Genomic DNA, 26,627 nt, shown 5'->3' on the forward strand with positions numbered 1-26,627 from the left:
TACAGTTAGCTGTAAATGCTTATACGAGAGGCTCATAGTTTAAAGTAACAGCGGTGGAGCATTAGGTTAAAAGTTGGAAGTATCGATCAGTGAGCGATAATACAGGCTATGGATCAGAAGATCCAGTTGGGAACATGCTAAAATATTAGAGGTCATACAGTTGGTTTCACCTGAGTAGACAGGAGGCTCACAGTTTAAATCAGAATAGGCAGAGAAGTAGAGAGTCTATAATGCCTAACCCATCACTATTCAATCAAGGTACATTTATCTCAGTATTGCTATGTAACTAGGCGTAAACTATGACTAGATGCTAAGAGATACACAAACATGAGAAATGATTACCAGCAATCGAATAAAATAATAATAAAAATAAAATATAAAGAGCTGGAGGGACATCATCTGCAAAATACTAAACCAGGCACAAGGTAGTCTGTTGATGTTATGAGAAGGGGCAAATACCACCAGTGGTCTGCCACTCGGGCTAGTCCTCATCATGTCCAGTGGCAGAGGGCCAGGTCTAGACCCAGAGTCCCGCTTGCTTTCGCCGACGTTAAACCGCTGATCTGAGTCTCTGTGTTGGCTATGTTGCTTTTGAGGGCCGCTCGTCCTCTGCCTGAGGCCTTGATGGGCACTCGCGCCTGTGTGCCATTGGACCCGTCGTCAGGACCGTGGGCCCAGGGTTCCGCCGGGCCCCTAGCTTCTCCCTGGGTATATGGCAGGCTGTGGGGGGGGGGGTTCCTCCCGATGAGCACCCAGCTCAGATGAGACGCGTGCGGACCTCTCAGCAGCGAAGTATCCGTGAGCGGTATCTGTTAGGCTCTCTGCCCCGGGTGTCTGTGTCTGTACCTGAGAATGTCTCGGGTGCCGGCGCTGATGGTGACTGCAGGTCATCCCGCGGGTCTCCGCCATCTTGTGCGCGGGTCTAGGCTGCATGTTGGTGCACGTGTGTGGGACTGGTAAGCGTAAGCTCTGCATCTGCTATTCTTTGGGCATTAATGCTGTTTCAGAGTGTGGGTCGTGAGGTTCAGGCGATCCTGCGTACCACGCCAGGTCGTTTCTGTAGTCGGCTATAAATGATCACCGCTCTTGTGACCTCCGCCATCTTAGCCACGTGTCTGAGGCCTGCATGATGCTCCACCAGCTCCTCCGCTAGTAGTCCAAAGCTTGGACCGGGATCACCCCCCCGGTCCGATGGGGGGGGAGACAGGGCCGGGTCCGCCGATGCGCCCTGCGTGCTCCGGGCTCCGTAGGGCAGGATAGTGGAGCGGCGGCCGTCCACTCCACTCACCGCCAGGCAGGTACCCTTTGATTGCTGCGGGGCACCCCTCCTCCGGGGGACTAGAACTCCTCGAGCAAGCCTCTCCCCGGCTCCGGTGGCCCGTGTGCTTTGCAGGTCGAGGTTGGTGGTAATTGTTTGCAGGTTAGGTACCGATTTTCGGGCAAATTTTGCATTTTGTGCAGGAGCTGTGCTTGCCTGCGACCGCTTGGCTCGGCGGCCCGGCCCCGCCCCCCCTCTTTCATTGTTCAAACTGTGCTCAACTCCTGATGCATGGAGAAAAGGCCTTCAAAAGCCTCTGCTATTGTGTACATATAGTTTATACTAAGTGACCCATAGGTTGAGGATGCGGTGTAGTTGTAAGCGGCAGTGGAGGAGGTAGCCAACACTGTTTATATATATTTTTTTATTTTAATTGGGGGGGGTCCCCAAAATATTGGGACATACAAAAAAAAAAATAAACGTGCGGCCTGCGGTTCATTTCTTGCAGTCCTGATGCATGGAGAAATGCTCAACTCCTGATGCATGGAGAAAAGGCCTTCACAAGCCTCTGCTATTGTGTACATAGTTTATACTAAGTGACCCATAGGTTGCTCAACACCAGAGGGCGTGCGGTTACCCTGCACCAGACCCTGCTCATCCATTCCACACTGTGACTCCTAACTTCTACATCAGGCATACTGGGTCCCGGTCGTCCGACCGCCGCCCAGACAGGGTCTGGGTCCCGGTCACCGGACTGCGAAACTGCGAATGGCTTGTTATATTTGTTATGGTTCTTTTTATCGCTTCAACTGTTACTTGGATAACTGTGGGAATTCTAAAGATAATATATGCCGACGAGCGCTAGGGGACGTTCGCTCCGCTTTTGCACCCTGTTCCCTCTTATGCTGTGCTGGTGCCTCTGTGCGACCAGCGCCTCTTCCTCCAAACTGCACACGTCACTCACATGACCTTGATTCCATGTGGGGTCTAAGACCTCATCATCCTCCACATCATCCTCCACCCATTCCTCAACCCTGCCCTTCTTGCCGGTATGCACACTGCAGAAAGCCACAGCAGTTGGCACCTGTGTTTTTCCAGCATGTAAAGTCTGCAAAGGACATATGGAAATTGTTTTAGAATTGTATCCAGGCAACAATTTTCCCTATAAACTGACTTGTGAGGGTATTGCCCCGGAATTACAATATTGTTTAAGTACCTCGGGTATTGATAACTGGTTTAAATATAGCAGCTGGTTATCTGGTAGTTTCTAGTGTAGAAAAAATCAATCACTAAGATCTGTGTAACAAATGTTGTAGGTGTAAAACAATATTACAAGTGACCGATGTAGTAAATTCGAATCAAAGTTACGCTTCGATTTGACTCAGATATGAAGAGCAGGCCCCAAAATGTACTATTTAGCAGATTAGCAGCAAAACAATTAGAATGTTTACAACTGTGCTGTATGCGCACTATTAGACGCTTCTATTTGACGCTTCTATTTGACGCTTCTATTTGACGCTTCTATTTGACGCTCATATGAAGTGCACGCCCCGAAATGTACTATTTAGCAGATTAGCACCCAGAAAATAAGAATTTCTAAAACTGCAATGTGACAGCAGTATTTGATGCTTCTATTTGACTCTCAGATATGAAGTGCACCCCACTAATGTACGAGTTTGCAGAATTATTTCCCTAAGATGTCCCTCACAGCGGCAGCATCCTCTCCCTACACTAATAAGACCTCATGTGCATGCGGCGCTACGCTACTCCAGCTTATATATATATATATATATATTATATATATATATATATATATATATATATATATATATATATATATATATATAGAGCCCGGCGGGAGTGGGTCCCTGAGGGTAGGGGCACCCTCGTGCCAGGAAAACGAGTATGTTTTCCTGGCACTAGAGTGGTCCTTTAAGAAAAAGTAAGGACTATTTCTCTTATGGAGGTTTCCTCTGCAGTGACCAGCGGAGGAGCAAAGTGTGCTTCGTTTCCGGTGGTCACAGCAATTTTCCCATGATCTTTAGCTTTCCTCCCTGTTCCCACGATGCCTCCTGTCAGTATTGCGGAACGTCCTGTCACTTAGACAGGACGCCGGCAAAACTACCGAATTGCGTTCTAACAGTTTCTCCATTCGTGTTATTATAACGTGAAATTCGGGACTTTGTTCGTATCGGAATTTCATTTGAATGAATGAAACTCCGATCCTATTCATTGCCGCGGCTGCATCTTGCAGCCGCTTAGTAGATAACACCCTAATTCCCATGGTATCAAGGAGTTATCTACTAAAAGGCTGAAAGACTTACGGCTTACGGACCCCTAGTCACCTTTGATGGGGGGGGGATTTGTCTTAGGGCCCCCACCTGCAGCCCAGGGGTGGGGACCGGGGGGGGAGGACAGTAGCCCCCCCCCCCCCCATTGTAATCAACCAAACTTACTCCTATGAAAGGGTTATGCCAACAGAGTGGAATTGCAATATAATAAAGTAACAATAAAAAAATAAACATTTCACAGTTAATGACATATGAAAATGTATCAAAACAATCTTTGATCATCAAGGTAAAAAACAAACAGCCTCTGTGAGAAATATTAGTATTGTATAACTCATAATCAAAGAACTTCTGGAAGAAGTTTCTTAACCCCCAGAACTATTTAGGAGGGTCCTTGGCTTGGTGATCTGTAAAGATCAACAGAATTAATATAAATATATAAGCGAAAAAGAAAACAAAAACACAAAAAATTACTCTAATTAGAGAAACCAGAGAAATACCCTGCCACCACCAGGCCCTATAAATAAACCTGGGGAGGGAGGGATGGGCGCTCAACGATTCCTGCAAACTCTACTTTGTCCCTCCGGGAGGCATAACCACCTAGCAAAGCTAGTGGGTTGAATAGCACGCACCTGGTGGTGGTCCTAAGGGACTGTAAACGTTCCACTTCAGTTGGCCTCCAGTAAAACTTAACAAAAGTCTTACTGGAGGACCATGTTGCAGCTTTAAGGATAAAAGGAAGAGGAAGGCCTCTCGCTGCTGCGTTTGAAGCTGAAGTCCCTCTGATAGAATGACCCTTAAAAACCATGACATCAATACCCGCTGCAGACATAGCGTACAGTATCCAACCAATAATTGTGTTAATCATAGCTAGCTGAAAAGATTTTCTGGAAGTCATAAGTAATTGCATAAAGTCTTGTCTGACTGGGGCAGAAAGATTCAAGTATGAATTTAACAAATTAACTAAATAAAAACTCGGCTCAGCAGAATCCTGCATTAAATCTAGTTCTACAGGACCCAGGAAAATATGGGAAGACTTCTGTCTCCCTTTAAGGATAACATGAAATCCCCCTGGAGTTTGAGACAACCATGGTTCGACAATATTTAACTGGGTTAATTCTGAGCCTCTAGCTGCCAGAGCTAAAGTTAGAAGGGATGCCAATTTAATCGCTGTCCATTTTAGGTCAGTCTGGTCATTGTCCAAAGAATTAAGTTAGTTTAAGAAAAGGTCCACATCCCAAGTGGAAGTGTATCTCAGAGTTAAAGGCCGGCAGACTGATAGACCTTTGAGTAACCTGAGGTAAAGGGCGTCTTGGGTCAGATTAGGGATTAGAAAATGTAATGCAGAACTATACATCTTAATCGTACTCACCTCTGACCCTGAATGATATTTGAGCGTGAGGAATTCCAAGGCGAACGGAATTGTGTCAGATTCATGGGAAAGGTAATTAAAGGAAACTTCCTCGATCTGTTTGTATCTTACCCTGGTCCTGCGCCATAATGAAAAATTAACTATGTCTAAAACCCAGTCAGACAGAAGAGGATGCGTTAAAAGCCTAACACATAAGTTGGGGGAGCTTGGTTAAGAGATCCCTGGTGCCTAGGAAGCAATCCGCTGTCCAGCCTAATGGAACCTTTGGTCCCCTGATTAGAGGTTGGATTAGGGGGTACCATGGTCTGGAGGTCTAAATGGGGTACACTAAACCCAGATTGGGCACCCTGTCCCTGCGAAGTTTCTCCAACACCTTCATCAGAATAGATGGAGGGGGGAAACCGTAAAGGCCCGTAATGTCTGTCCATTGGAAGGACATCGCATCCATCTTGAAAAGCTCCTTTTGCACAAGGCCTGGTTAAAAATTTTGGAGTCTGAGCCGAGGTCAGAGATGCATAAAGATCTGTCTCTTGCCCAATCTGCTCTCTGCTCTGTAGCCAGGGACAAACGCTGGCGGGACAGGGAAGCCGCCAGTTTGTTTGCCTCTCCTGGTACGTGAAATGCCAAAATGCAAACTTTTTGAACCAGAGCCCAGGACTACAGGTCCAAGGTTTCTAGGCAAAGACCTTTTGACCTTGTGCCCCTTCTGTGGTTGATATAAGCTACCGCTGTCCTGTTGTCCGATTTAACCAATACCGACACACCTAAGGGGTTCGACGGAACGAGGCCTTAAAGGGCTAATCTGATTGCCTCCAACTCTAGTAAATTTATGTGAAGAAGCCTTTCTTGAACTGACCAAACTCCTCTTATCGTGCCTTGGGCAGAGAACGCACCCCATCCCTTGGTAGAAGCATCTGTGGTCAAAGTGAACTCAAAAGGCTCTTCCAGAAGGGGGCGAGGAAGTGGACTTGCCCCTTCAAATATCTTGTTTAGCTCTTTTCTGACACTCGTGGGAAGGACCACCCTTGACCCCCCCACTGGCCAGCCACAGCTGACTTTGTCTGCACAGCAAAGGGGAAACATCATAACCCGGTGTTAAAGCTATCAGCCTCCCAATAGTCTTTTTCTCTCTTAGCTATTTCTCTTATTTTAAAAGAGCTGAAGTTAACTGATCTAGGATTTTTTCCCCATTTGTCTCGGGGAACACTCAAGATCATATCCATAGTGTTCAGAATGAAACCCAAATAGGATATTCAGAGTAGGGACTAGGATGGATTTTTGCAGATTTACAATAAACCTCAGATCCTGTAATAAGGAAATTAGGTAATCTCTCTGCTGAACGAGAGTATCTACCTCTGGATTCAACAACAGGATGTCGTCTAAGCAATAAAGGCATAGAAATCCTCTTTGCCTGACGTGGGATATAATAGCTTTCATTATCCTGGAAAATGTGTAAGGTGCGTTGGTTAGGCCAAACACCATTACAGTCCAGTGATACATCTGGTCCTTCCAGCGGGATCTGAGAAAGTGCCTGTATTTCATAGCGATAGGAACTGAATGGAAAGCATCTTTGAGGTCTAATTTTATGCAGAATATTTTTTTTCTGCACTAGGCCTGGTAGGTCTGTTAATTCCTAAATCTTTTCCTCATTAGGAGAGAGGAAACAGTCTTCCAGAATGCTACCTGTTGCAAAGGACAGTGGAACAGCTTATGTAGCTCTGAGTGATTTACTGGGCTGCTATACTAACTATATTTGAGTGAAACGCCGCACTATCAAATGATTCATTTATGTACACATGAGTGGTAATATGCATGTTTTTTAGTGTGCTCTCACCAACTTATTTATGATTTTATATAATCCACAAGTATTACATCAATGCTATGTTAGGAGTGACAATCACTTCCACAGATCTAGGTACGTACATATAGAGCATGTAGAGGACATATACTGAGGCTGTGTTTTCACAGCAACTCATAGATCAAGCTTATAGAGAACACACACTGAGACAGAGTCTTCAGACCAACTCATACATAAACAATATAGTGGATACATACACTTTGGCTGTGTCCTCATAGTAATTCATACATAGTGCATACATATACTGAGGCTGTGTCCTCATAGTAACTCATACATAGAGCATATACTGGACACACCCACACTGAGACGGAGTCTTCAGACCAATTCATACATAGAGCATGTAGCAGAAACATACTGATGCTGTACCACAAACCAGATCATGTACAGATACTGAGGCCCAGTGGTCTCATATGCGGGATATTTTCTTCCACTCTCTGGAAAGGCCTGCTTATTTGCTATAATGCACAGCAAGCAATGCCACATGCCTTGATGGAACCAGTGTCTGTGGGGACTTAGAGTTAGGTTTTAAACCTGTCATATACATGTGTGTACTTTAATCAGTCATCCAAGAAAGTTCTCTCTTACCTTGGTTATATCTCGGTCTTCAGGACTGTGGAAATCCAGCAGACTTTATACAGCCAGGCTATCCATTATTAGCACTCTTTTGCACAATGCCTCTTTTCATGTATAAATTTACCTAAATGCTCACCACACAAATTTCTTAAATGTGACCTATTTGTTAGAAGGAAACCTAATGTAAGCAGCTGGGAGGGACTGAAAGAACAGAGACCAATGTGCCTATACTAGTTTTAATCTAAATTACTAATGCACTTACCTGAACAGCTGCAGGCCTGTGTTTCAGCGGCAAAATGGGGATTTGAACAACTGACAGCCTAAACTGTTGAACCCCTTAAGGACACATGACATGTGTGACATGTCATGATTCCCTTTTATTCCAGAAGTTTGGTCCTTAAGGGATTAAACTATAGGCTTCCATCTGTACCCCAAATGCCGTTTATCATCACCAGTGGGAGAAGGGAGAAGAGAGAGAGAGACGGAGAGAGATTGAGATTAAACCCCTGGGTGCTGAAGGAGGTACCCAGGCTGGCAACTCTTATATATGTGCTGTTTGCTGGGTCTTCAAGGATAAGAGGCTAAACCCTGGCCTGGCTTCATGTAGGCAGTATATCACATTCATCCCCTGAGGGGGGACAAAGGCTGGCGACTCAGATATGCTGTTGCTGGGTCATCAGGGATAAGAGCCTGAACCCTGGCATGCAGTGGACCATTTTCATGCCTTTCAGGGAGAGGTTGGGTCCGACCCCCGGTCACTAAAGGGGGTACCCAGGCTAGCCACTTTTACAATAGTGCGTTGCTGTGTCTTCAGGGCTTAGAGGCTGAACCCTGGCAGGGCTACAAAAATATTTGCCTGGTGAGCATAAAATAAAACTCTAGGCCTGCATAAGCAGGCTCCTTCCAAACTGCTCTGAAGGACAGGGAAAAAAACGGCCTGGTGGGAAGGCAGAGGATCTATTTATTCCAGTTTCGGAGTTCTATTTCTTGTCCTTTCTGCTGTGAAGGGGGGAGCTAACCCATGAGTAAATGCTGCCATGAATAAGGGTCAGGAAAACGTGGTTTTGAAGAGGAACAAATTAAGTGACAAGGAGACTGTAATCTATCTTAATAAATAAACGAAAAGGGGATATTTTAAAAGGGTGTCATACAATTATTGTGACTCCACTCCCCCGAAGTTACTTCCGCGTTCGGAAGTAAGCTCCTCCCATTCTGATGACGCTCCACTCACCTGCCTTATAGGGAAGCCGCGCCAAACTCAAATTGCCGAGTTATTTTGATCCGACCTCGGACTCCACGCTTAGCTGCCTCTTGTGCTTCGACCAACCTCTTCTCCTCAAGTTCTATGTGCCACTTATCAAGTCTAATTATTGTTGCAACTTGCATATAAGGATAATCAAGTTCTATGTGCCTCCTATCGAATCTAATATTTGCTGCAACTTTGCATTTAAGGATAATCAGTTCGTATGTGCCACTCATTAATTCTACCTATACTGCATTAGAAATCCCAATTCGTATAATTGAGGACATTAGTATTATTTTTCTTTTTTATTGCAAACAGAATTGCATAAAGTTTTTCTTTTTTTCCTTCATGCCCAAGTTGGAAGATACATTGTCTTTAACTTAATTAGGAGAGGGGAAAAAAAAACCCACAAGAAATCTTAATTAAATTCCTTTGTGTTTTTCTTAAAGATACACTACTACCTGTTAATTCTGCAGTTGTGTTCCTCCATTTTTTTGTCTAATATTTCTGAGACACAACAACGGGTCACTCTGAGCAGCATTATGACTTTGTAGAATTGCTACGGTTATTATGCATAGAGTACCATGAGCCCACTCACAGTCCTTTAGTTTGGTTTATAAATGCAGAAATTTTCTACATCAATTATGCTTAACACAGTTCTGGTAAAGTGGTTTTGGTGTTTAGAGGGGTTTTACGCTCAGGGATAAACCACTTATCCCACAAATCTTTGCAACTGTTCCTGATGAGGAACAGCTCTACTTGTAGCTGCAGAGAAAAAAAAAAAAAATGCATTGAAGGAGACTCTAAAAGTATGTATTGTTTTTAGGTTCTATAATTATCTGTGTAATACATTTAAAAAAAACAGTTTTAATTTTATTTCGCGTTTTTTTTGTGTAAAACTGAAAAAAGTTGAAACAGGTGTGATATAAAACAAAACAGATGATCAGTTTCACAATAGAGTAAATAATTCACAATACTGTAGAGTAAATACAGATCTCCTCCCATACGACTCTGCCTGCAGCAGTTCACACGAATGACCTAAGAACAAATTGTATCACCTTGTGACTCATATAGGCAGCTGATCTCTTTATTCTATGTAGATGTAAAGACAAAATTCTCAATGATCAGGGTTTATTTCCAGTTGGTATCTGTTGAATTATGTCTTGAGATAACATTTACATTTTGTACGTAGCACCGAATGTGTGCCTATAGTGCGGAATATAAAAAAAACATGATAAGATTACAAAATTCTATTGTTTGTTCTAAAACAATGGGTTTATTTTCCTCTCGCAGGTCAGACACATTGGCAGGTCCTGGACCAAGCACTGCTTGTAGCATCCACATTCTTTCCAAACATTTACATTGCCTTTCTTTGCGGTTTAAAGGGACACTATAGTAACCTGAACAACTTTAGCTTAATGAAGCGGTGTTGGTGTATAGAACATGCCCCTGCAGCCTCACTGCTCAATCCTCTGCCATTTAGGAGTCAAATCCCTTTGTTTATAAACCTTAGTCACACCTCCCTGCATGTGACTTGCACAGCCTTCCATAAACACTTCCTGTAATGAGAGCCCTATTTAGGCTTTCTTTATTGCAAGTTCTGTTTAATTAGGATTTTCTTATCCCCCTGCTATGTTAATAGCTTGCTAGACCCTGCAAGAGCCTCCTGTATGTGATTAAAGTTCAATTTAGAGATTGAGATACAATTATTTAAGGTAAATTACATCTGTTTGAAAGTGAAACCAGTTTTTTTTTTTCATGCAGGCTCTGTCAATCATAGCCAGGGGAGGTGTGGCTAGGGCTGCATAAACAGAAACAGTGATTTAACTCCTAAATGACAGTGAATTGAGCAGTGAAATTGCAGGGGAATGATCTATACACTAAAACTGCTTTATTTAGCTAAAGTAATTTAGGTGACTATAGTGTTCCTTTAAAATGGATGGTAGAAAACATTCTGTTTTATGTTTACTTTTTTCTTGTGGTCAAAGAAATAGAAAAAGTAATGCGGCTGTATTGTAGAACATGGTGTGGGAATATTGCAATCTCTTATAGAACCTGACCTTACTTTCCATGAAAATCACATAATAAAAGGTAAATGACCTCTCTGCTACATATCAGGATGTTACAAATAATGTTGTTGCTTAATTACAACTCTCATCATACTCAAGCAACTTTTATCCTCCCTGGCAGTCTGATTATCTCAGTATTTTTTTTTTTAAATATTAAAGCAGTAAATTGTTTTTACAATATATTGTGTGTATGTGTATTTTTACATGTAGTTGATGCAATGTGGGTAGTAGATTCAGTGTGTTTGTGTGTAAATATGTGTGATAGGAACTCCCCTCCTCCCCACCCCTTACCTGTCTCTTAGTGCACCCCCCTTACCGGTCTCTTCGTCCCCCCCATTCCCTTTCCCCTACCCCAGTGTTCCTTTTCCCTTCCCTCCCCGTACCTTAGTGTCCTCCCTTAATGTTCCCTACCACCACCTTCCCTGTCCCATAATGTTCCTTACCACCCACTCACTCCCCCATAGTGTTCCTTACCACCCACTCCCCCTAGTGTTCCTTACCCCCCCCACTCCCTGTCCCATAGTGTTCTACCACCTCCGTCCCATAGTGTCTCTCCCCTCCTTGGTCCCTGCTTCCCGGTGTGTCTCCTGGTAGCGTGGCCGAGCGGAGCAGTGTGCACCGTGGTACAGGAGATTCAGTCTCCTGTACCCTGGGGGACTGACAGGAAGTGCTCTCTCAGTGAGCACTTCCTTTCAGTCCGGCTGGGTACAGGAATCATAAGTTCCTGTTCCGCGGTGTGCACTGCTCCGCTCGGCAACGCTACACAGAACGCCTGGCAGGAGGGAGAGGTGTGCACCCACCTCCTGCCGGTCCCTCAGATCTAGTCCCGGTGCGCCTTATGGACGCGCTGGCCCACTCATTCATTATCGGTATTGCCTGTGATTAATCGGCTGTCCCTTAGCCCTGCAGTAGTAATAACTGCAGTTTTTAATAAACTGTAATAATTACCTACTAAGGTTAACTCCACTTCTAGTGGCTGTCTACCAGACAGCCACTGGAGGGACTTCCTGGTCATAAGGCGAATTTTGGTCACCTGACGCTGGACGTCCTCACACTATGCATGAAGACATCCAGTATCACCCAAAGCCCCATAAGAAAGCAATGTACAATGCATTCCAATGAGGAGCCGAGGCGGAGCCTGAACTAACACCGAGGGACACTGGGGGGGTGCACTATAGGGAGCCATAGTGCCAGGAAAACATTTTTTGTGCATTATAGTTTCTCTTTAGTGTAGTGGTTTTGCATTCAAATTTCACAAGTATCTTTTCTGAGAAATGGCAATATTTACATTTGGCCAAAACATGAATCTGGAGGCTGTCAGATGGACACTAGGGTCACTTCCTCCTTAAGACCTTTGGTTCTCAAAAGTCTTCACATTCACCATCATCACGCACAGCACAATGATGGTAAACACCACTAAAGCTTCTCAGTGAAGCACTGGACACAGCTGTACCAAGCAAATCAAATTCCTGTTAATCTACACCCAAATAAATCAATCTAGCCAAGATTTTCTTGTGGAGTCTTTTAATAAGTCAGCTGATCACTCTCAGACAGTGAGCTAAGCCGTTAGCATGACATTCTGTTATCTCTCCTAACCTTAGGAGCCTCTGGCTCTCAGGAGATGGTAGGTGAAGTGGGGAGTGGAGCCCAGCAAAGCCCAGCTAAGCAGTGGTACAACAACATGAGGCTGGTTCGGAAACCGCATTTATCATTGAAACAATAAATGAAAATATCACATATTGGAACGTGAGACATAGTTCTTTACTACAGTTTTCCATTACAAAAGTATTAGTTAAGTGGGTGACAGCATTATGCATCAATGAACCTTTAACAATCACGTTAGCTGTACATTTGACATTACCTTCAATAAAATTTTCATTGTTAGTCACAAAAGTTAGAAAAAGAAGAAATGAGTGGCGTGAAGGAATTAAATTTGACTTGAAAAAAATTTCAAAGGTATGATAATCAATGTTAACCTTTAACATCAAGTTTCGAGCCACTTTCTGACGTCATGTTAAAATGTTTGACTTTTGGATATTGTGTGTCACAGCATGCAACAGGATGCTCGCTCTTCCATTATTGACACATGCCTACAAGACTGTTTTACCCACGCCCATCTGTGTGGCATTAGTCAGCCGTCGACTAGGGAACAGATCAATTTCGGACAGCTAAGATCTGTCAGAGGTAACAATACAAAAGCCTGTAAGATAAATGCTTTAAAATGAAAATCTTGTCAAGCAGGTTTGTGACCGAATAGTTATCCAATAATTTCAACCCCCCATTTGGTAAATGATCATGTAAAACAAAGAAAGGAGAAATATAGTTTTCAAATTTCACAAAGGAACTGAATAAGAACTAAAACTATAAATATAATGCTGCCATCCCCTTTGATGTTTTTCTTGTTATATTATAATAATAATAATAACATAAAAATACATTTAACCCCTTAAGGACACATGACATGTCTGACATGTCATGTTTCCATTTTATTCCAGAAGTTTGGTCCTTAAGGGGTTAAAAACCTTCAATAAAATCGGTATTTCACTTTATCACTTGACTACGGTGCTGCATGTCCACATGTACATTGTAGAATCACTTAATGTAAAGATGAATGGGCTTGATAGCAATGCTTTAGACATTTGCACTGTACATAGCTGTATCATAATTGAAATATAAAATCCAATATGAGTGCTGTAACAATGAGAAAACACTTATTCTCAACTAAACGATATGAATCTGCCCAGCTGGTGTAAGCCCCCAGTGACAAACGGGACTTAGTTCTAGAAATGAATTTAATACTAGGACCGTGTTCCTGCTTTCCGCATCTCAATATATTTTTAACCCCTTAAGGACACATGACATGTGTGACATGTCATGATTCCCTTTTATTCCAGCAGTTTGGTCCTTAAGGGGTTAAAGTACATTTTTGAAGCAGAAACTGACTTTGAGGAATGCTTCTGGTTGTTGCACCTGGGTTTATTTCAGAGCCCATGGCAATATTTGCTACCTAACCACCATACAAGTGTTTTTCCCCCTGTAATTTGGAGCTTTGGTATTAGACCCTCAGGCACCAGTTAGACAAGCCCTCCCAACTAATGATTGGAACTACAGGACATTTTATTAAAAGAGTTTTATTTCTATTCTTCTAATTCAAATTGTAGAGACTAGAATTCTGTTCATCTGCTTTTGAGGCCTTTTTTTATATAGACTACTTAATAACTATGGGCGATTTTCTTTCTTTTTTTTTTTCCTTTTTAAACATTCACTTTATTGGTTTTCATTACAAAAAAAATAATGGCAATTTGCCAACTATGAAGGTCTAGGAATTGTTACTATGGGCTATATTGTTTAAAGTAATGGAACAAATAATGTAACTGTCAGTTCACAAATTCCTTCTGCAGCTGCATTACTGGTTGAAGATCACAGACCAAGAAGCCATAATCCCTATACAAGGAATACAGCTTGTTTTTCTTGAAATCCAGTGTTTCATGACAGGGGCCCCTACTCCAATAGTAAGAAATTCCTGAAATCTAGGCAGACATACAACCAAAGATTGTCTTTTCAGAGAGTGTTCCAAGATCGATCCTGGAGAACATGGAACCAGAAAGTTGCGTTCAATTTAGATGATACTACCTGGATTGGAAAACTGCATTTTCAAATCCTAACATATGCACTGCTTGATATTAAACCATTTGTAATACATGTAGTATGGTAATTACAGCAAATTGCATTTGATATTTAAAGAGGAATTGAAAATAATAAATGTTACATACTGTTTAGCGCACTGCCACTTGTCTTAAAAATTATATGTACTTTTAAATCGGTGTATTTTCTTTTAACTAGTTCACAATGTAACAGCTATTGAAATGCCCCTAGATCTGTCTTGCCATGGATTTCCAATTCCCCAGAAACCTTTTTTTCTCAACTCCCCTTCATAACTTTTAGATTCTAAGCTCAAAGGCTATCTTGCAAAGTACTTTGAATAAAAGTGCAAAATATCTAATAATTATTAGATATTGGGCAAGGTCTTCTGCTCGTTTTATTGTTTATATGTCTAAATTTTTATATCGTATGTCCCCAATCGTACATCACTACAGAATAGGTTAGCATTTTAAAAATAATAGCAATAATTTATTTTGCAGCTTGAATTCTATGGAGTTATTTAATAGTACAAACAGGTTACTCCACGTGGCAGCCGGCAGTTAAGCAGTGCATCAAAGCCATCGGGAAGGCTTCCGATGCTCTGCCTGTGTTGAGTGTCTAGAGGGGTCGAGGCACTCAGTGAAGAAATAAAATAAAAAACATTAAAAAACTTAAAATCAATAAAATGTAAGCTGTAACTCTCCCCTGTCTGCTCTTATTTTTATGGTTTCCTTTTCTTTCCTTTGTCACACGCTTTACAGTCACAAGCACTTGCACCATTATTTGTATTATCAAGTTATAAATAAAAGTTATGTTTTAATTTACATACGCAGCACTTTGAGGGACTTCCTAACTAATGAACCAGGGGGATTTTATCTCTTGCACCAAATATATTTTACAAGTAAGAAAGTACATTTTCATCTTATCCTTTTTGGCATCTCAGTATGCTCCACAAAATTGCAAGAGAACATTTAACAGTAAATACCCTATGAAGTAAATTCAGACAATACTAGAGTATGAAGAGTCATTAAACTCTACAGTAAAGCTAATCACAGAGATTAGTTTGGAAGCACACAATTATCACAACATGTTGCTCTCCAAATCAAACAGCAATCAAGTTGAATTCGATTTTTCGCGTTTTACTTTAAAATGTCCACCATTAGCAGGTGGAATTTGAGCCTTGGTGAGCTGGCCATGGGAAGTTTAAATTTACCTGCAGCAACATACATTTGCAGCAATTTAGTGGGTGGCAATTAAACAGTGGCTTTATGGTTCCTGGCGTCTCCAGGACCAGTGCATCTGCCTGCGCTACGTTACTTAGATGCATGGGAATGTTCTTCACCTAGTTACGGATCAGCACAGCTCCGTGTGGCTTTTTCTGGAATGATGTGTAGAACTCTATTGTTTAGTAAATGGAGCTCTGCTTATCAGTATTTGCATTTCCACTATAATAAATAAAAAGGAAAATAAATTATGGGTTATATTTTTCTTTAAGCACAAGTATGCTGGTCAGTGAGCAATTGAGAGTGATTTCCTTCATATCCTATTTATCTAAAAATAAGAGACAAGCAGAAACACCTTTCAGACTGCATGTAGGGCTGTGAAAAATAGACCAATGAAACTCAGCTTCACACAAGTTACTGGAATATAGGAATAATATTAAAGCAAAACAGGATGTGTTGGGAATCACCTGATCTCGGATCTTAAGAGTTGTAGCTTCCTGATCAGATGGAGCAGTGCTAAATCACTGAAGATAAAAAAATAAAATAAAAAAAAGTAATGTGCTTGTTTTGATTTAATAAATAAAAGCTTGTTTTTGACAGTCACAAAACATTGAGACCTACCGATGATTTAAACTTACAGGGGAAAAAACTAAACACATTAGAACTATAAGCAATGTTCCACTGAGGAAAATATTTCTAAAATACCAGAAGCAACCAGATGATATATCAGGGCTTGACAAATTAGCTTGGAATTTTAAAGCAAACAAATCTTTATTTTCAATGACAAAAATACAATTCTTAAAAGGACATTATAGCCAAGATAAACACTACAGCTTAATGTAATGGCTCGGGTGCCTATATGTAAACACGGTCTTCAAAGAAAAAGCAGAGTTTAGATTGCTGCCTAGTAACACCTCTATTAACACTCACTCAGGCGGCCACTAGAGGTGATACCTAGTCCAGTTCTGCACAGCACAATGTGCAGCACCTATGTTCAGCGTCCTCATAAATATGAATTGATTCAACACATCTCTAAGAAGGCTGATTGGCGCAGCGTGCCGGTTTGCCGTGCAAGCACCTCCCAATGCCTTCCTAAGAGAAGATTATCAAGATTGATAATCTCAGACATTGAGGTGGGGCCAGCCATGGCGAGACCAGCACGGTGTATGGGAAACAAAATGAGTAAAAACAACTTGCCCATGCGATCGGAGGGAGAATGGGCACATAAACTGACACAGTCACATTTTCTCACGCACTGACAAATTATTTAAATTTAAGACCACCATGCCACCCTATTTTGGGAGAGCTAGCATGGATCCTTTTAGTGGGGTCCAGTGTGGATCATTTCCCTGGGGTCCAGTTTCTGGGGCTGGGCTGTAATTGTCAGGCTCTGCTTGCTTTACTCACTCGAGTGCCGTTTAGTGATGCAGTGCCGAAGTGACATCATATTCCAGCTCCCAGCATCACAGCAGGGCGTGACAGGGAGCAGATCAAGAGGAGTACAACTCCCTTGCAGGCCAGCTCCATTCCTCCTCAGCCGGCTGACAAACACCCAGGATTTGTCGAACGTTGATATATATTCTTACACACCAGTGGGTGAACCCATTTAAATTACAGTTAAACATAAGAATCCAAGCCATTTCCTGTCTGTGTAATGTTTTGGTTCCGTTACTACCTGATAAAGAAATCTTTTAAACCAATTACATGGCCTTTTGTTCCCCTTTAAAGTACCAGCATGCCCCCTCGGATGGATTTTTTATGTTTTTTTCCCCCCATTTGAGCTATACAAGCAGGGGACGAATAAAATATTGCATATTTAAAAACCTGCCCTAATATTGGATATTATACTTATTATTCCTAACAAAAAAGGAACTGAGCACACCGTAGCATATTTAGCAGCACTGGCACACGTCCTATGCATAACTTCCACAGCCATAATGTAAGAGGCATGAACAAGAAAAATACCACAAGACAGAGAGAATTGTGGGGAAAAAGATGCATTAAATTGTTAATATTCCTTGGGATGTCTACTTTTAAAATATTAAGAGGGACACTATAGTCACCAGAACAACTACAGCTTAATGTATGGAGACGCTGAATTTTCCTTATAGAGATGCATTGATTCAAAAATCTTTACTTAGTATTAGTACATTTGGCTGAAAGACTAATTTAGGTCTTTCAGCCTTTTGGTAGATAGCTCCCCAATACTGTGGGAATTAGGGAGTTATCTACTAAGAGGCTACAAGGTGCAGCCGCGGCACGAGTAGGATCAGAGTTTCATTCATTTGAATTAAATTCCGATTCGAACAAAGCCCAGAATTGCGTCCTAACACGAATGGAGAAACTGTTCTCATTATGTTAGACAGTACGCCGGCAAAACTACCGAATTTCGTCCTAATTTCAACCCAGAAAAGGAGGAGACTATATTTAAAAGAAGAAAAACTACCACAACAAGAAGGCATAGTCTTAAATTAGAGGGGCAAAGATTTAAAAATAATATCAGGAAGTATTACTTTACTGAGAAGGTAGTGGATGCATGGAATAGCCTTCCAGCTGAAGTGGTAGAGGTTAACACAGTGAGGGTGTTTAAGCATGCGTTGGATAGGCATAGGTCTATCCTAGACTTAAGATAAAGCCAGGAACAAATTAAAAGTATTTCAAAATATTGGGCAGACTAGATGGGCCAAATGCTTCTTATCTGCCGACACATTCTATGTTTCTATGCGACAGGACGTTCGGGAAAAGTGAAAGGAGATTTCGCGGGATCACTTAGGAAAGGTGAGAATTATGGGAAAATTTCTCTAAACACAGGAAACGGAGCACACTGTGTTCCTCCACTGGTCAAAGCTGGTCAAGCATAGGAAACCTACATAAAACAAAAGTACTTTGTCTTATGTTATAAAGATAACTAGAGCAGACAGGAAGAAATTAAGAACAGATCTTGACACAGGAAGAGAAGAGGAATCGATTAAAGAAAGGTAAGTTCGGCATGACAGTGCCGCTTTAACTATACCTGAAATAAAGTTTATATTAAAAAAACATGTTTTCAAAGAACCATCCGAGTTAGCATGTAATTCTGAAACTTGTGAATTTTGTAAGCATTTATTTTAAAATATGGCTTTTATATGTATAGATAACCAAACTTATGCAGCTCAAGTATAAAATTCGAATGACTACCGATACATGACACCGGGCATTCGCTAAAATACATTTTATCACAGTTTTTAAATGATTCAGATAAGACTCAACTTTATTATCACTGTACATACAAAGACAATGAACCAGTATTCCTCTGAACAGAAATACAGTAGAGATTAACGAAATTAAATTAATTTAAAGATACCAGGAATAAAAATATACTCTCAGTGTAAACTTTGGCAGTCGTCACTTAAAAGGACACTATCGTGACCCGAACAACTATAGCTTTAAGTAGTTCTGAAATTTATTGCTTGTCCCTGCAGGCTTTTCAATGTAAACACTGCCTTTTTAAACAGCCACTAGTAGTGCTTCCTGTGCAGCACTGACATTTAGTGTCTCCACACACTGCATGGAGGCGCTGAACGTTCCTCAAAAAGCTGCATTGATTCAATGCATCTCTATGAAGAGATTCTGATTGACGCAGCATTGCGTTTTGCCACTCAGGCGTGATAGTCTTATGCTTTACATTGGCGGAGATTTTCAATTCTGATTATTGCAGCCAGAGAGTCGGAGTGTGGATGGGCCAGCGCAGTGCTGAAATAAAGATAGATTTTTACCCTATTTAAGGGGGCAGGGGACTTAAATAGTGTCAATATCACTATAGGGTCAGGAATACACCTTCGAATTCCTGACTGTAGTGTTCCTATAGATGCCAAATCACTATCTCCTCATAGAGATGCATTGAATCCCTGCATCTCTAAGAGGAGAATTCAGTGTTTAAAGATGCTGAACGTCAGTTCTGCACAGGAAGCACCTGTAGTGGCAGTGTGCCGTAGTGCCACTAGAGGTATTGCTAGGTAGTAACGTAAACATGGACACACTATATACACCTTAACAACTACATTAAGTTCTGGTGACTATAGTATCCCTTAAATGCCATGATAATTCTAATACCTCTATTATAAATAAAAGCCATGAGAACAGCCAAATAATAGATGTGGGCATTACAGCCTATAACCCCCACTTCAAATTCAAAATATCTATCCAATATAATCCAACCATACCTTGTGCAAATATAGAGTATCAAACTACAAATACAATTAGCACACTCTAGCAAATAAAGTACATAATCTCAGCGGTACACCTTTATCATGTAAGAATTAGCGCATACCACAAATCAACTAATCACATCCATCAAACATACAGAATATAGTATACATAAAAAAGTGTTTGTTTTGAGCACATAGGCCATATGCATTTAGCATCAAGATGTGAGCACATAAATCATGTGTAAAAATAATCATATGTTTCTCGCAGGGTTATTCACTAAAGTGAGACTTTAAAGGGACACTAGTCACCAGATCTACAGCTTAATGTAGTTTTTCTGGTGAGTATAATTATTGCCTTTAGGCATTTTCATGCAAACACTGCCTTTTCACAGAAAAGGCAGTGTTTACATTGCCCAGAGGGACACCTCCAAGTGGCCACTGGAGGGGCTTCCTGGCTCAGTGCTGTACAGTAGGCAGCTCTGCCGTTCAGTGTCCCCACGCTCTGCATGGGGTCGCAGAATTTTCCTCATAGAGATGCATCGATTCAATGCCTCTCTAACAGGAGGTGTTGATTGGCCAAAACGGTGTTTGGCCTCGCCCCCTTGCAGATTTTAGCTAATCCATGGGGAAAGAATTGGCTTGGCTAAAAATCGTCAATTCTGATGATATCACCAAGGGGGCAAGCCACCTTTGTAGCAGAGGCCTGAAATTCCACAGGTTAACTCCACTATAGATCCCAGTGAGGCTCAGGAACAAGTATTATAGATCCATAGAGTAGTAATTCCAGCAGACAAAATAATCCAATAATATCCCAACAGCACTCCCAATAACTGGACGACACACAGCATCAGGAACAGAACTGACTTTTAATCCACACAGTCTTCTTATAAAGCATTCTCCCATGCAAGGGAGGGATTCACATTAATTAGTACAGTAACCAATAGTATAATCGTTACCTCCCACACATCTCCTCCCCTCAGTATGACACTTAATGCCATTACACATACTGTAGTTTCCCCCCAGTTCTGAATGTACCCTAAAACAAGTAGTTACAATAATCCTGGGGGTACCCCCTGGTAGCCCTGATCTGGGTGACTAACATATCCAAAAATCACCCAGATCGGTCCAGGGGTTCGGGAGTTAGGTGGAGGGTATAATTTGACCGACCGCACACGAGGTGGTATCCGAAAAGAGTTCCATAGGTTTTGGCCCTGCGGTCGGTCTTCGTTCGGGAGGTAAAATACACATTAAATATTGCCATCCACGATTAATCTTGGATTCTTATGAATCCCCTTGTTCGGTACTTTGAAACTACCGAACGGGAGACTGATTAGCCTTCCCGTTCGTGAGTTACGGAGCTATGGAGGTCTCAGCGGTGTTCGGGTAATCGAGTGTCCGATTTGAGTTCCAGACACTCGACGACCAAACACCGCTGAGATTTTCGTGCGTAAGATGGCCGCCGCCACGTGTTCGTATCCCGTTCGTAACTCCAAATTTTCACACATTAATCTGAATGGTGAAACAGAGGCAAAAATAGCCATTTTTGACAACAGAGTTGGGAAAAATTTTCAGGTCAGCTATTTTGGCTCAGATTTTCCATTTGTGGATTTCAAAGTTGGTGGCAATGTCAAGGTCTAAGCCGGGACCTCAAACTTTTCCATTTTAAATAATTTTGTATCAGGACAAATATAATGTCATGATTGACAAGCAGATTGGGTTACCACGTCACTTCCTTGGACAAGTAGATTAAAAAATAAATAAATAAATAAAAAAAACATTCCACACTATGTGTGGACTTGAAATTTACTTTGAATTCTCACTTCTCTTTACATGTAACATTTAGTTATTGTCTCATTTGTTAAATTCCCCTTTTAATGTAAAGCGCTGCAGAATAAGCTGGCGCTATATAAATACCAATAATAATAATAATAATAATAACAATAAATATATTAAAAAAAAAAAATTCAATCACATAACTGTAAGCAGAATCAAGAAATAACTCAGATTTAATGTACCCATCACCAGTGGGATGGATTCTTTGGACAACACTAAATACATAAGAAACTACCAGCTACTTATCTCTAAACCAGATACCGTGCAGCATCTATGTAAGTGGCACTAGCACTCGCTACACTACACTGTGTTTCTTATGACACTCCATCGATATAGCTACAGGAAATAGATTGTGCACTTCTGTTCTTTGATTTTAGCACTGCTGGTGTGTGAGACATCACAAAGGATGTCACATACTAAATTATTTCTGCTGCTCACACTATAGAAGCACATAAGCCCAAGACAATACTTCTCAGTTATTACTGAGCTACCGGTCTATTCTTGGAACTTGTACTTGATCCATCATATTGTTTCTTAGTTTTTGGACAATTTGCTTCCTTGTGTGACCTTGGTTCCTGCCCTATACTTTGAATGTATGAGAAATGGAGCATTGGTTTCTACAGGCAGAGTAATTGCTGCCCTCAATCTATTGGGTGGGCGAGTTAAACTATAGAAATAATATCCCCTTTTCAATTCTCCACAATATTCAATTTAGTGAACTACCCCTTTGCTTAGTGACCAATGTATACAAAACAGTGGATCTTTAACATATCTGGGATGTCTGTAGTATGGCTACCTGGCCCATATGTACTATGGCCAAGATAAAAGAGCTAAGCTTCAAAATTTAAAGGGAAACCTGAACTTAGTAAGAAATCAGGCTTAGCTTTGCAAACAAAAGGTGTAAGTTTTATATGTACAGAACATATCAAATCTTCATTAGACTGATTTTCTTGGTTGTGAAGGTAACAAACTAGTCCTACGTCTAAGAGAAAGCAATTTGATTACCTGTTTTAATCACTGGCAGCAATGAGAATAAACAGTTTGAGAGTTTGGCCATTTCAATTTTTTTTATTTATTTTTTTAAAAAGGAAGCTGCCGCTAGGATGTTCAGTAAAACAAAATAAATAAAAATTTGAATTTTGGACAAGTAAGATGTTATTTGGAAATTTTAGGCAAAACATCAGAATTTTAACACTTCAGCTATGTAGGCCAGAAAAAAAATAAATCAGTTTACCAAATAACCTATCAAATGCGCCCGAACGCAGGGAGGAGCAGGCGGGGAGCATATGAGAGACGACCACCTCTGGAGCTGGCGAGGCGAACTGGGAATAAAGATCTGCCGGACAGCAGAGATATCCGCCCGCTTCAATGCCACCCCCTCCTCTACTCCCCCCCCTTTACCCCCTCCTCAGAGGATTGTTTTTTTCTTCCTCTCTTCTTCGCTAATTTTCCTCTTCTTCCCTCGGTCCTGAACCTTGCTCTACACAAACACACCCCAAAAGGGACCCACACATGCACCCAGACATACGAATATGAAATGAGATCCCTACCGATTACTGACCATACGAATTGAACAAGCACCACATACCACAGTACTAGGTACCGCGACAGACGTTTCAGACCGCGTCACCCACGACCCCACGACACACACGCAGCCTACATGGACACATAGCCCTTCAACTAACTTACCGCGCTTAATCCAACATCACCAAGAAAGCGATAACTTTAACTGGCATGAACAATTATGAACAGATGACCTACCCACATTGCACTATGCAACTACATAAACGTCTCACCAGCACGGCCACATGCACATGTGCTGATGACAGATATGGCACGGAAAACACATACCCGGCCTCTATTTACGCACCTGCGCATTCCACGTTATTTACCTTAATAGGTCTCTGCGCAACCAATGCTGCACCAACTGAGACCATACGCTTCACGCAGCACAGAGCCAGCTGCTTGTATTTTGGTCAAAAAATAATTTAGGATAGTCATACTAAGTAGTTTATAACGTGTATACGCAGATCTGAACCTATATGCATATGACGTATTGATGTTTGGTATTATATTGTGAAGCTATACCTGGCCTCTGCGAAGGCACATGCAAGTCCATCATAAATGGCCATGATAAGCATCTGCATAGGCAATGATGAAACAATTCATACCCTTGTTATATGCCAGCTATACGGTAACTAACGCAATAAAACCATATTTAACCCCTTAAGGACACATGACATGTCTCTCATGCTTGCTGTAGAGCCGATTATTATTGTATCAACTTGCAATCTGTATTAGCATTTATAGATCTCCAACATATTCCACAGCGCTTTTCAACAGTATAATAGGGATATTTGACAAGTAATTGCCATACAGGAAAGACAAGACAAGGGTGAAGAAGGCCCTATTTAAACAAGAATACAATCTACCAACAGTCAAAGTCTTGAAAACTAACTGTAGCATTGTGGTATTGGCACAAAGCAAAATCAGCTTTATTTAGCACCCAAAAGTGGGACTGACCACTTGATGTTCACAGAAACGATTCAATAATAACCATCTTTATTTAGGTCTTTTTTTAAATTCAAGTATAGCAAATTGTGTAGATAATTGAAAGCCATTTTCTACACAGCATTAAGATGTCAGAAATGGTAGTGTCACCATCCTTCCTTGGTGCTTGGAAATGTATTCTAGGGGTTAAAGTTTAGGAAGAACTTGGGAACATTCCCAATTCACACCACAATATGTTATAATAAACGGCCTAATCGCCATCCTGTGTAGTCTCACCTGCATTGTAGAAGCGGTCCAGCACGGTAGTCTCCCCAAAGTCCAGCTTGCCAAACTGCAGGGTCTCCAGAGCCACCCCTAGGCTCTCGCACGCCTCCTGCAGGCTGTGTAAAGCAGCATGCTCACTTTGTTGCATTCCATGGCTTACTTCATTGATGACATAAACTACAGTAATGGTTCGGGTATTGCCAACACTGGGGGCAGCCTGATGAAAACCCTTGGCACATCGAGCAGCAGCTCCTCCTACAGCACCGTGTATATAATCCTCACTCCAGAAACTGCCAGCTGCAGGAAGCCTACTGCCCCCTCCAGAGGTTGATAATCCAACTTGATGCCTGTGCCCAATTTTGTCGTCATCCACATAGACCCCTTGGGTGGGTGGAGGGGGCACTGAGAACGTGATCCCCTCACTGCTGTCATTCATGGCTCCTTTCTGATAAAGCCACGATCAGGAAGATAGGCTACTACCCCAGCCTGGCCAGTGTCTGCTCGCAGAGCAATGTCAACTTCCTGCCAGACTAGCACAATAGCACACCAGGGAGGGTCACGTCCTAGAATTCAGCTGCTAAAGGCTACCTGTACCTTCCCATATTTAAAAGCTTGGTTTTCCAAGTCGGCAGTTCCCCTGTTACACTCACTGCACCCCTTCCACTCTCTCTCTACAACTTCCCCTGGCACCCAAACAGGGAGAGGAGTGTAACAGAGCTGTTTAAGTACTAACTGTGCTGCTGCCTTATACTATAACAGCCCTGGAGCCCTGTTATGCCCCTACAACACACACTGCGCCTAATCCAGTTAAAAAACACTGCAGCCCCATACTACAACTTTTATATTCCCCACACTATAGACTCCATGTCTAAACAGCATCCTGCTTCCTTCCCACCATAAGCTCCACATGCAATAGCCCTTCAGCCCCACAGCACTCCCTAACTTGCCCTACACCTCTGCACATTGATTATTTGCACCCAAGGCTCCTCTCACATGTCCACAAGTCCAGCCAGAGTAAAGTTGTTGTAAATTCGTAATCTCAGAACACTTTGATCAGATATCATGCCAGCCAGCACCCCACCTGCAGATCAGAGTTCATGTTCTGTCAATAGCTGCATCCAACGCCCGAGTTAACAGAATGTGAAGCCTTTGCCTCTCTTGCCATGTTTGTAGTTATGCCGCCTGTTGCTACATTAGGGAATTCACGGGATTCGAATAGTTTCGCTCTCCAGTGATGGCTGCTGATAGCACCGCCTGCACTCTGGGCGGGACAGACGCGAGCAGTGCGAGAAATTGTTACAAGACACAGAGAAAGGAATGTGGCATGTTTCCACCCTCAGCCCGCCTTCCATCTACTGCACGCCCTCTCCTGTTAACCTGTCACATTCTTCCATTTCAAATTACATAGTTTATAACCAGAAAAGTAAAAAAAAAAAAAGATAAACATGTTCCCATTACATTTCTCAGAATCCACCAGTGTGATTCAATATTCCAAATAAACACAGATTAATTAAAAATTCCCTTTTTGGGGTTCTCATTTTTTGGATGTTCTGTTTTAGTATTTTTTATTTATGTTATTTTTTTTTTATTTTTTTTTTAAATAAAGCAAAAAACGTTGCCTGAGGGGATATGATAACATTATACAAATATATTCGGGGGCAATACAAACCATTGTGTGGAAATCTATTCACAAACTGGTCTTTACATAGGACACGAGGTCATGCGTTTAGACTGGAAGAAATAAGATTTTGTCTAAGGCAAAGGAAAGTTTTTTTACTGTAATAACAATAAGGATGTGGAATTCTCAGCCTGAATAAGTGGTTTTATAAAAGTCCATACAGATGTTCAAACAGCAACTAGATGCATACTTGCAAAAACAGAATATTTAAGGATATAATCTTTCAATGTAGGGTAATAGCTGCTTGATCCAAGCAGGGGCGTACCTAGAGCATTTGGCACCCGGGGCGGACCCTGAGTGTGGCCCCCATAATAAAAATGTAAGAAAACACACATTTGTAAACTGCTTGTAAAATTTGTAAAATGCGCCAGTTTTGTAGAAGGGGGAAGACCAGTGCTTTTGTAGAAAGGGGCTGGTGAGAACCTTCTAGAAAACTCCTGCCCTGCCCCTTTCTACAAAGCCCCTTGTCTCGCCCTTCATATAAAAACCCTGCACCCCGATCACATAAATGTCATACACTCCCTACACATAAAAACCCTGCACCCCAATCACATAAATTTCATTCACTCCCTACACATAAAAATCCTGCACACCCCCTTAATAAAAAAACCCTGCACACCCCCTTAAT

The 26,627-nt window shown here is 41.7% G+C and overlaps 1 protein-coding gene across 1 annotated transcript in view; it reads right to left on the reverse strand.

Moving 5' to 3' along the window:
* The window catches only part of MAP3K5 (mitogen-activated protein kinase kinase kinase 5), a 163,685-nt gene extending 138,429 nt beyond the window's left edge, over window positions 1–25,256 (reverse strand). The window contains exon 1 of the mRNA XM_063443265.1: window positions 24,334–25,256. Coding sequence (XP_063299335.1) covers window positions 24,334–24,757 — 424 coding nt within the window. The 5' untranslated portion in view covers window positions 24,758–25,256. The remainder of the gene's footprint in view (window positions 1–24,333) is intronic.
* Window positions 25,257–26,627: the final 1,371 nt, after the last annotated feature.

The sequence above is a fragment of the Pelobates fuscus genome, chromosome 2 (assembly GCF_036172605.1).
Source record: "Pelobates fuscus isolate aPelFus1 chromosome 2, aPelFus1.pri, whole genome shotgun sequence".
Taxonomy (NCBI): Eukaryota; Metazoa; Chordata; class Amphibia; order Anura; family Pelobatidae; genus Pelobates; species Pelobates fuscus.